Source organism: Sinocyclocheilus grahami, unplaced genomic scaffold (assembly GCF_001515645.1).
Source record: "Sinocyclocheilus grahami isolate Dianchi unplaced genomic scaffold, SAMN03320097.WGS_v1.1 scaffold1419.1, whole genome shotgun sequence".
In the NCBI taxonomy this organism is placed as follows: Eukaryota; Metazoa; Chordata; class Actinopteri; order Cypriniformes; family Cyprinidae; genus Sinocyclocheilus; species Sinocyclocheilus grahami.
The window spans coordinates 68,213-80,455 of NW_015506598.1; the positions used below are offsets into that span (position 1 = coordinate 68,213).

General features: G+C 39.1%; 1 protein-coding gene across 1 annotated transcript in view; it reads left to right on the forward strand.

Moving 5' to 3' along the window:
- The window catches only part of LOC107570130 (neural-cadherin), a 158,346-nt gene that overhangs the window by 26,710 nt on the left and 119,393 nt on the right, over window positions 1-12,243 (forward strand). The window contains exons 11-15 of the mRNA XM_016256329.1: window positions 1,627-1,770; window positions 5,366-5,649; window positions 6,525-8,148; window positions 9,434-9,527; window positions 10,858-11,042. Coding sequence (XP_016111815.1) covers window positions 1,627-1,770; window positions 5,366-5,649; window positions 6,525-8,148; window positions 9,434-9,527; window positions 10,858-11,042 — 2,331 coding nt within the window. The remainder of the gene's footprint in view (window positions 1-1,626; window positions 1,771-5,365; window positions 5,650-6,524; window positions 8,149-9,433; window positions 9,528-10,857; window positions 11,043-12,243) is intronic.

Genomic DNA, 12,243 nt, shown 5'->3' on the forward strand with positions numbered 1-12,243 from the left:
GTGCTGTTTGAGAAGAAAATCACACAACAGAGTTGTGCCTCTGCGTTTGTGAGGGGAAAACATGACCGCGTCTTCATGGCGGAGCTCTGAACAACATGCCAACCTGTCAAAGGGTGGCAGCTAAGCGTATGCTGTGCTCTTTTTACACAACATAGCACGTCAGAAAGAGAGCGGGATCAAGACTCGAATCAGACACTTTATCTACGAGTCTATCCGCCTCTCACAGCCCTGACTGAGCTGAAGGCTCTGAAAAGGTCACTACGTGTTTGATTGTTTAAGTTATTCAGTGTTTTTTTAGAGTACCATAGGATTTGTTGCTTTAAAGTGATTGTTCACCTAAAGATGAAATTTCGGTAGCACTTTAGAATAAGGAACAGTTTTAGAATAAGGTATATTTCCCTCAATAAACTGCTAAATTGCTGCTTATTAATAGTACCCTGGTTAAGTTTAGGTATGGGGTAGGGTTAAGGGATCTGAAATATGGTCATGCAGAATAAGGCATTAATATGCGCTTTATAAGTATTAATAAATTGCCAATATGGTAGTTATATGCATGCTAATAAGCAACTAGGTCCTTAAAATAAAGTGCTACCGAAATTTTTCCTGTCATTCTAAACATGTATGGCTTTCTTCAGTGGAACATAAAAGATATATTGAGAAATCTCTTTTTTTTTTTCGTTTTTTTTTTTTTCAAACCCTTTTGATGATCAGAATTCTTCAGAATGTCTTCTTTTATGTTCCACTGAAGAAAGAATGTTATAAAGTTTTGGAACAACAATAACATGAGGGGGAGTGAATGATTTTGACGCAACCGGCCCAAGTTTGAACGTGCTTTTTTCTGATCCCATTCTTCTCCTTTTTCCAATTACATATCAGCTCGGAGAGACATTTATTTTTAAATAAAAATGAATAAAATATTCCAAAAGTGGAAATAAAGTGGTATTTATTATTGGAATTAAAGCGTGTTTAATGGGCATTTAATAGGCTTTGCCTTTATTGGAGGTTTAATATGGTGGTAGATGTAGGGTTGGGCTTTAGGGATATAGAAACAAGTAAGGTGAATTTGTTGAATTTGTTATTATTATTACATGTTTTTTTTATATTGTACTACAATAAGCTGATGTGCAGGTATCTGCACTAATTACAAATAGCATACAACACTGTTTGCGCCTTGTCTTTCATTTGCGGGTGAACTTCTTAAATAATTGCTCTTATCTTCAGCAGCATATTGTAATTGATGTGTCTACTGATAATTATATCACGTAGAGCTCATTTAAATGGGGCAAGCATCACAAATTTCACTTGCTTGCACTCAGTAAACACACAACCCCCAGGGTTCTTCACATCACCTGATGACTTCAGACACAACGTAGAGCCACACACATGAGAGGAAGATAGAGAGATGAAGATGGACAGAAAATTAATGGGACAAACAGAAGACACATGAATTTGATGGAATTGGAAATGTCAGATATTTACAAAGATGGGAGGGAGGAGAGAGAGACAAAGAGAAGTGGGGAAATGACAGAAGCAAACACTTGAATGTAAGAAAGACAAGAAAAGTGAAGTAAAGATAAGAGTGTCTGAACAAAGATTGCTAATCTTGTGTGTTTCTACTCTTGTCAGATACGGCATATGTGCGTATTTTCATCAGCGACGTGAATGATAACAAGCCGGTGTTTGCGCAGTCCGTGTATGAGGTTGACGTGGATGAGGATGCTGACGTGGGCTCCACCATCCTCACTGTCAGTGCTAATGATGAAGATGAAGGTAGGTGAAGATGAGGATGATGGGTAGAACAAAATGCTCATTTGTAAGAGGGAAGTAGGAAATATGAAGTGTTGACTCGGGGTGTAAATGAGGGTCGTAGATTTGAGAACCTGACATCACAGCTCAAGTGTGATCTTCAACACCTGATGCATTTTCTGTAAATTGCAAGGGAAATGTAGAATAATTAATTAATGAAGACCTTATAAAAATAACAATATAATTAATTATGAGGAAAAACTAGGCATGCTTTATTATACATTTCATTTTTTTGAAAAAATAGTACTTCAAAAGATTACAATTATGGAAAAATGTGGAAGATCAAATAAAAAGGGAAATATTCTTTCAGTATTTGCAGTGTTTCAGCAGTTGGACTATATTAGTGCATAAACCACTCACAGGGCTTGGCTAGCTCACAGCGATATTAATGAAACACAGTTAGAACATGTTCCCATGAGTTTGAGTTTGTCTCCAGGCTATTGCTCTCATATTCTGTATCTGTACCGCTCATGAATGAGAGACAGACACAGTTGGTTCCTCATCAATATACCCTGAGAACATAACAAATGCTGTTCCCAAGATAACCGGCCTCATACATTGCCATGCAAAAGCCTTGGATAATATTTTTGTTTTATCACACACACTCCAGAAATACGGTGGAAGAGGATAGTCTACATAACTCATCAGCCAGCCTGTCTGGATATACAGATGCACTACTGAAGCGCGTAATTCCCTGTGGTCCAGCTGAATCCACGTCGTGCTCCTCAGTGTGGATTTGATGCAGGAGAGAGGAAGGGAATTCTTGTATCAGTCATTCATCATAATACAGCCTGGAGTGGCTGGACATTCCCCGAGACTGAAGCTTTACCCTGATGAATAGATTTCAGCCTTTGCTGCAGCTCTGACTTAACCCACGCAGCCACTGGAGCAGAGCCATCATAGCACATCTGTGCTTTCATAAGGAAGCCATGCTTGATTCTGTATTAGCAGAAAAAGCAAATAAGCCAAATATTCCCTAATGCAATTTTGTTGAGGTACCAAAGGCAACATGAGATGGTGGAGATGAAATGGCGATAAGGCTCCTAATGTGTCGTTCCCTATTCATTAACCTCGTACCAGCAGGGATATCTAAACACACTGCGAGCAGATCTGAAGGATTGTTAAGCAGGAGTGTTTTTGCACTGTTTGCTTAACTGGGTTATTTGTTTATATGAAGTCTCTTTGCATTTATTACCGACCTCAGAGAGATGAGCTTCCAGTCCTAAATACAAAATAACAGCAAATGAGTTATAAAGAATTTAATAAAATAGCATGCTCACAACACATGCATTGCATCCTTCACTGTTTAATTAACAGAGCCCAACAGGGGATCGAAACATTTTCTTTTAAGCTTGTTTGGACTTCCATCTGTTCGCATGTGAACGAAATGTGAACCAAAATTCAGGTTTGGCGAACTCTGTCCTACAAATTTGGTTAGCACAAGCAATAGACACCCTAAACATCACAGGCTGGATGGATTCAAAGAACACGCAGACAATAAAGCTATGTGGCTTGCCGTGTTGTGAGGTGACAAGTATTTTTGCATACTGAAGTGTGGTTTTGGTCTACTGTATGCTGCAGCTCTCGTTGGCTGCGTTCACAGCACAGGTGATATTGACCTAAATCCATTTTTCTTTGTGAGATTGTTCAAATTTACCTAACAGCATAAAATCAGTTTATCAGAGTGTGTTAGGCCGTGTGTCCACCAAAGCCTTTTTTGGTTACACTTTACTTGAAGGGGTGTGCATAAGACTGACATGACCCCTTCATAATCATGACATGATACATGTCATGAATATGAAGGAGGTTTTATGCATGTTTATAACAACTGTCATTAAGTGTCATTCACTCAGTTATGTAATTTTTAATGCAAAGATGACATTGTTTGAGATGTCTTTGTAATGGGCTATGGTTAGGGGTAAGGGTACGGGTAGGGTTAGGTCAAATAATGTCATATTTGCATTAAAAATGACATAACTGAGCGAATGACACTTAATGACAGTTGTTATAAACATGCATAAAACCTCCTTCATATTCATGACATGTATCATGTCATGATTATGAAGGTGTCATGTCAGTCTTATGCACACCCCTTCAAGTAAAGTGTTACCCATTTTTTTTCTTATGAGGCTAGCATATTTTTATTTATTCATATCAATTGTTTTGGTTGAAGCGTTGTATATTTTTAAAAACGGTAGAAGTGTGATGAGATGCTAAGTGTCTGTTTTACACTGTGCATTTTACTTGTTGCCTAGAGTTGAAAAATGTTCAACTTTGGGTAAAACGCAACGTTCATCACTGTCACTTTTTATCTAGCTGTCACAATCACAGTGGAGGAGGGGCGGTACAAATACCACACCAACCAACTGTCAAATCCTGCTTGCACTATGACTGAGCAACAATGGAGTTAATATTGATTTTAAAAATAATATTTTGAGTATTCATGTCTGTACCAAATTCAATTCTCAGAATACCACCAATATTGAGAAATATTTCATTTGCTATGTATCTGTCACATTACTTATATATTATATTATATATGTTATGCTTTACATAATGGTACCAGTATTAGTTAAATATATTAAATCTATTTAAATATCTTAAGTATATTTGATATTTGATAATTCCTTTTACACATGATGACATGTTTGTTTAATTTGCCAAAAACAGTAACCAACACAAAAATAACCTTTTAATCATAATTACTGTATTTATTATTGTTGTCTTCGTGTGAAATTCAATGATCATCAAAATTCATTAAGAATAAAATATAAGAGAAGATATTCTCAAAAAAAAAAAACTATTGTAATATTAAATGTGTAGATATATAATAAAAATGATCATTTACTCATCCACATTTCATTCCAAACCAACATGACTTTATTTCCTCTGTAAAAAAAAAAAAAATGCATTTTGGGCCTTGATTTTAGACCTCCAATTTTGAATTGAATCCACTCTTTTACCTTTCTTGTGCTTAATCAAACTAAACTGTCCATGATTTAATTCAGAAAAAAAGTATCTGAGTTACATGCACAAAAGCACAGAATGGGTTGGTGGCATTGACAGAATAAAAAGGTCTAAGCTACATGAGTCTTGAACTCTGCATTTTCTTTTGAGTTTGAACTTGTGTGCTTCAGAAGAGAGCTTGAGCTGATTGGACTTTTGATTGAATGTCTGACAAGAGCTATGCAAAAGTACAAAACAAAGTTTTAGTGCAGGAAAAATCTGAAATAAATGAACGTTTTTCACAGATTATTGTTCCACCTAATTTGAAGTTTATTGGTCTATGTTTCCATGGTGGCAAGTTTCCAAAGCTACTCTTGACAATAACCTCTAAAGGCCATTGAAGCAGTTTATTGTTCACCTGCAGCAAAAAGCTTGTTATTGTATTTTAAATAGATACATTTTTCCTGCTAACCATTTTTCCACTTTTAAAAGTTTTTGAATTTTAGCTTTTTGTTCAATAGCCTTTATATCAGTGTCAGTGTAGGTCTATGCTTTCCTCTTTGTTCCTCTTAAGAAGTTTTCTTTGTTTTCATTAACTCCTCTTATTCTTCAGGTGCTAATGCCAAGTTGCGCTACCAGATTACATCAGGCAATGTGGGAGGTGTTTTTGACATGGAGCCCGAGGTGGGAACCATCTTCATCGCCCAGCCGCTGGATTATGAACAGAACAAGCTCTATAAGTTGCACGTCTTGGCGTCTGATGGGAAGTGGGAAGATTATGCTACTGTAATAGTCACCATTGTGAATAAGAACGACGAAGCACCTGTGTTCTCTGTGAACGAGTACTATGGCAGCGTGACAGAGGAGCTGGACGGTTCTCCTGTCTTTGTGTTGCAGGTACTGCCTTTACATTCTCTGTATTGTGCATATCAGCTCTGTTTAATTTTCAGGTCACATGTTTGTCATTTTAAAATAGCATCTTTTTTTGTGGCTCCTGTTTCTTAATTAAAAAAAAAAAAGATAGAAAGAAAATATTAGGAGCTCCTCTAAATGTAACAAAAACAAGACGTGTGATTACCACATTCTTCTTTCATTAATAGGCTATTTTAAAATGAATAATACAACAATTCATTGGAAATTGCCCGAACACTAATTTATGTTACCTTACCAGGGTATTTTGTGTTTCGTAATTATAGTGAAAACTGTGATTGATTTGTTCTTCTTAATGCATTCAACATTTGGATCGAGTCTCACAGGTTCATGCGTAATGATTAAAGTCCAAAAAAAACTAAGTTAATTATTAAAAGTCTGAATTTGCAGTGAGTGACATCACTTTATTTGTCCAAAGATGTTAGAGGCTCATTTTTAATCCGAATGTTTAATCTTTTTATACCAAAGTTGTTGGAGGTAATCTTATTTCCTAACTTTTTAATTTTCTTAGTCAAGAAGGAGTTTAAAGTTTTTCCTTAAACTTACTTACTTTCTTTCTTTCTTTCTTTCATAGTATTCTATTGTTGTTATTCGGTTGTTTGGCATTTATCCTTGAAATACAACTCCTAGCTTAGCATGTCTATAACCACTAAAGTGCAGAACAGTAGAGATGGCTGGATGGATGGATGGATGGGTGGATGGATGTGTGGATGGACGAATATAAGGTTGTTTGAATGGATTGATGATTAGATCTTATGTTAGAGTTTACAGACTGAATATTCAATTTATCTTATCAAATTAATGTATTTTATCAAATTTAATATAATTATTTGATTTTGCAGGTAACAGCATCTGACCCAGACAAGGATGCTGACCAGGAGGCCTTGAGATATTCCCTTCATGGTCAAGGTGCTGAGAGCGAGTTCATCATTGACGAGGTGACGGGGAAGATTTATGCTCAGAGAACATTAGACCGCGAGGCCCGGGCAGTGTGGCGTTTTGTGGTGCTGGCCACAGATGAAGGCGGCGAGGGACTAACAGGATTCACCGATGTCATTATCAATGTGTGGGACATAAACGACAACGCTCCTCTTTTTGCTTGTGCCCCAGACAATTGCAATGGCGATGTGGCTGAGAACTCCCCACCTGGCACTTCCGTCATGGAGATGACAGCCACTGATCTGGATGATGCAGCTGTCGGACAAAACGCAGTGTTGGCCTATAAGATCGTAGGTAATGCCGCCATTAATGGTGCTAATAGTGGAGCAGATGTTTTCAGCATCAATCCCGCTACTGGGACGGTTTCAGTGGCAATGTCTGGTCTGGACAGGGAGCAGACCGACTCGTATATCTTGGTGGTGGAAGCACGAGATGGTGGAGGTATGATAGGAACGGCCACCGCCACTATACACGTGACAGACGTCAACGACCACGTCCCGCATTTCCTGGACCGCTCGTGCTCCATACGCATTCCTGAGAGCAGTGAGCCCAACACACCAATAATAGAGCTTGCCGCAGAGGATGCAGATGCTGGAGAGAATGGCCAGCTGACCTTCAGTGTGGTGACCGGTGATCCCGAACAGAAGTTTTACATGGTGAGCCATCGACAGGAGCAGCGCGGGACCCTTCGTCTCAAGAAGCATCTGGATTACGAAAGACCGGGCGAGCAACGCTTCAACCTCACCATCAAAGTGGAGGATATGCAGTACTCCAGCTTGCTTCACTGCACACTAGAGGTCGAAGACTGCAACGACCACGTGCCAGTCTTCATTCCTCACTTTCTACAGCTTCCTGCCGTACGAGAGGATGTCGCTCCAGGAACCAGCGTGGCAAGTGTGGCTGCCACTGATTTGGACTCGGGGTTGAATCGCGAGATCACTTATAGCATTGCTACGGAGTCTGATCCGTACCATCTGTTTTCTGTGGACCAGTCGGGGTTGGTCACTGTGGCTAGTGAGCTGGACCGGGAAAAGGTCGCACAGCATCACTTGGTTGTACTTGCGACAGACCACGGCACACCACCGTTGACTGGCACTGCAACTATCCAGATGGCTCTGCTGGATGTCAATGACAACGGCCCTGAGTTTGAGGCTGTGTACACACCAATAGTGTGGGAGAACGTTTTGGGCCCGCAGGTTGTTCGGCTTAACCAGAGCTCCACGTTATTGAGAGCCGTGGACCAAGATTCAGAGGAGAACGGCTCACCCTTTTCCTTCTCTGTGCCTCTGGAGTATCGTTACAGCAATGATTTCCACCTGCAGGATAATGGGAATGACACGGCCACCATCACCGCCCTGAGAGCATTCGACAGGGAAAGACAGAAAGAGTTTCTGCTACCTGTCATCATGACCGATAGCGGCAGTCCACCAAAGACCGTCACAAACACCCTCACTATCACCATCGGTGACGAGAATGACCACGCCCACATAGCTGGACAAAAGACAGTGTTCATCAACTGTCACAGAGGTAATGGCTTTAACCTTATAAGCATGTACTAGCAGATACAAGGGTCAGTAATGGTTAAACTACATTTAATTAAATGGGCTGATAAAATGTCATTTAAATTCATTGTAATATTTGACGTGTGGGTTTATCTGTTAAATCAGGAGTTTCTTCATTGATCTGGTTGTTTAAATTGTTTGTATAAACCAAGGCATTTTTAATGTTGTTTTATTTCCCTGATGATTATCATAAATATAATAAATCTTCAAAAAGCAGGTTATGTCTTTAAAGTTATGAGATAAATTTATTTATTGGTTTATTTGCATACATACGTTTAATACATATACATGTTTAATACATTAACGTTCAAAAGTTTCGGTTCAGTAAGGGTTTTTTATGTTTTGGAAAGAAGTCTCTTATATTCTCCAAGGCTGCATTTATTTGAGTTATTAAAATAATGTAAAAAATATAATATTGAGAAAATGTTATTACATTAAATTAAAATTGAAAAAATTCAAATAACTGTTTTCTGTTTTATTATATTTTAATTGTAATTATGTAATTTAATGCAATTCATTCCAAAATGGCAAAATTGAAATGGTGTTTTGACCAATTAGATGTCGTGTTTGCTCGGGGTGTTGTATATTTCTCCTCCCCATTCAATAAATCAAATGTTCTCTTATCAGAACTCTCTTTTATCTCTTTTATCTCTTTTGACCATTATTCTTGATAACTTGCCCCCACAATTGACAATCTCCTTGGACACAGAGTCTCTCTCGCTCTCTCTCACACACACACACACACCAGCATATACACATTGTTTCAACAGACACAAGCTTGCATTTATACATACTGTGTACTACACCTGATGCACATGCAATGTTTTGACACAAGTTTTTTATTTATTTATTTATTTATATATATATATATATATATATATATAATGACAGTCACAAGTACCAAACCTGAATACGAACCATTAAGCGATTCAATAGTTATTAAAAATACATACACGATAAATGATTAAGACCTGATAAGTCACATATAGGTTACATACATGATATGGAGTTAGTCATAGAAATGATTAGTTGCTCAGGTCCTTTTAGTGTCATTTAGATGCATATTTACACACAGAGTCTCTCTCGCTCTCTCTCACACACACACACACACCAGCATATACACATTGTTTCAACAGACACAAGCTTGCATTTATACATACTGTGTACTACACCTGATGCACATGCAATGTTTTGACACAAGTTTTTTTATTTATTTATTTATATATATATATATATATATATAATGACAGGGAGAATGCCAACCAATGTACTGGGGAAGGTTTACTCACCAGATCCAGATGACTGGGATAACAAGACGTATGCCTTCGAGGGACATGTTCCTAAGTGAGACCTTCTTCTATTTTCTTCTCTACTCCTCTTTCTTTCTACATCATTTTCCTTTCTGTCCACATCATAGCATCATCCCCTCTACATGGTTAGCATGTTTATACACATCTCCCAGCACCTTATCCATTTTTCCTGCACTCTTTTTATTATTTAAAAGGGTCAAGGGATCTCTATGAACAATGCCAAACCCTTTATTCCCACATCCCAGCATCTGTCTTCCTCTCTTGCTCTTCTCTATTGAAGTTGGGCACTTTACTGGAGAGGCGTATACAATGATAAGATGATCCTGACAGGGCCAGCCTTGAGATGTCTTGAGCACATAGTTCTCGCTCTCTCAGAACCTTCAGTACATGCAACATAATGTGAGAACACTCATAAAGAGAATATAGATAAAAAACAGAATATAGATCAACATTGTTACTCTATTAGGAAACAAAAAAAACAATTAATTCATTGAAGCTTAAAGGGATAGTCAACCAATAATGAAAAGTCTGTCATTAATTACTCAACCTCATGTCGTTCCAAACCTTTAAGACCTTCGTTCATCTTCAGAACACAAATTAAGATATTTTGATGAATTCCAAGAGCTCTCTGACCCTCCCATAGACAGGAAGGATCCTAACACGATCAAGGTCCAGAAACATAGTTAGTGTTTGTGTTCCGAAGATGAACGAAGGTCTTACAGGTTTGGAACGGCATGAGGGTGAGTAATTAATGACAGAATTTTCATTTTTGGGTGAACTATCCCTTTAATATGATTTAGCTTGTAACTGGAATGTGTTTGCTTTAATTTTTTCTATAGAGTTTCTGTGCACATTTAGTGTACATTCAGCAAGCTCGTGTGTAAGTATTTATGTGAAGCCGAGGTCAGAAGTTGACTCATAAATTGTGCTTTTCAGTTTTGGAGTTCAGTTAAGATTCAGATTAGGTTATTTTGAGGTCAGCAAAATCTATATTTCAGTGCCATTCATCTGCCGTTCACAATACGCTAGAAAAGGAAACACTCGCAACACAAGAATTCACCCTCTAATTTTCTTCATTCCTTGGTTTTCCCTTTCCATAACCCAGAATCATCCCTTAGCTTCCACTCTGACCATTTATTGAAAAGCATTCACTCTAGCCACATTTCAAATGACAGTGAATTGTGTGTTTGTTGATCTCTTTGATTTACACTTTGGCTTTTTTATTGTTTATGTAGTGGCTGTTGGTTTTTGCAAGGTCTTCTCTGAAAAGGGTTTAGAGTTGTATATTTTGTATTAACAAGAACAGTAACGAATACGCAGTCAGACAATTAATATTTAATCCTGTTATATTTTTCTACCTACAGTTATTTTATCCTGAACAAGCGGACAGGGTTCCTCATCATAAAGGAGAATGCTCCTCCTGGGAGTTATGACTTTCAGGTTCGAGTGTCAGATGGGGTGTGGCCTGATGCCATCTCTAGCGTGAAGGTGAATGTGAAAGAGCTACGGGAAGATGCCATCTACAACTCAGCCTCTTTGAGATTAGCAGGTACAGATGATATTTACCTCATGACAGCATGATGTAGTGCTGTTTGACTTTAAAATGAGGTTTCAGCTGGTCAGTAATCAGTGCTAGCTTTTACACTTGGGAATTTTTCTTCTCTCCAATTATCTGCAAATTCCGCTAGAACCATATACATGGCCCTGTCCCAAATGGAACACTTGATGTGCACTTGCGGTCTTACGGACTTACAATGGCTGCTGTGTGCGCGTGTACGTTAAGTCCACGAGACCGTAGGGTGTCCCATTTAGGGTGTCCCATTTGTCATTCTAGCGTTCAAAAGGGTGTTCGCGGGCGCGTTCACGGGTGCATTCACGGACTCAGAGGCAGACCGTGAGGGTTTAGGGTGCCATTTGGGACAGGGCCCATATAGTGTCTTTTCAGACTTTTTATCAGCCTTTGATGAGTACAGGTGCATCTCAATAAATTAGAATGTCGTGGAAAAGTTCATTTATTTCAGTAATTCAACTCAAATTGTGAAACTCGTGTATTAAATTAATTCAATGCACACAGACTGAAGTAGTTTAAGTCTTTGGTTCTTTTAATTGTGATGATTTTGGCTCACATTTAACAAAAACGCACCAATTCACTATCTCAACAAATTAGAATACTTCATAAGACAAATAAAAAACAAAATTGTGAATTGTTGGCCTTCTGGAAAGTATGTTCATTTACTGTACATGTACTCAATACTTGGTAGGGGCTCCTTTTGCTTTAATTACTGCCTCAATTTGGCGTGGCATGGAGGTGATCAGTTTGTGGCACTGCTGAGGTGGTATGGAAGCCCAGGTTTCTTTGACAGTGGCCTTTTTTGGTCTCTTGTTTCTCATTTTCCTCTTGACAATACCCCATAGATTCTCTATGCGGTTCAGGTCTAGCTCCACGGCGCCGCTTGCTGGAGGCTGCTGTGGATGCGTTGCAGGAGCAGGGGCAGACGCAGGGGGCCGCCCTCGACGACATGCAGGCTGGGGCGCTGCGGCTGGCGGATGGGTGGAGCCAGCAGCTGCCAGCCGGGGCAGGGTGTGACGACCCGCCTCAGTCTGCTTCTGTGCAGGAGGGGAGGCACGGTTCGCCCTTCGTATTAGGACACAATTGCATCGCAACCGACCACTCCACCTGGGGGACCCTTGTATACCCCCTAGCTGCACCACTGTCGAGGGTGGTGAGGGAGGAGGAACCAGCAGGTCGG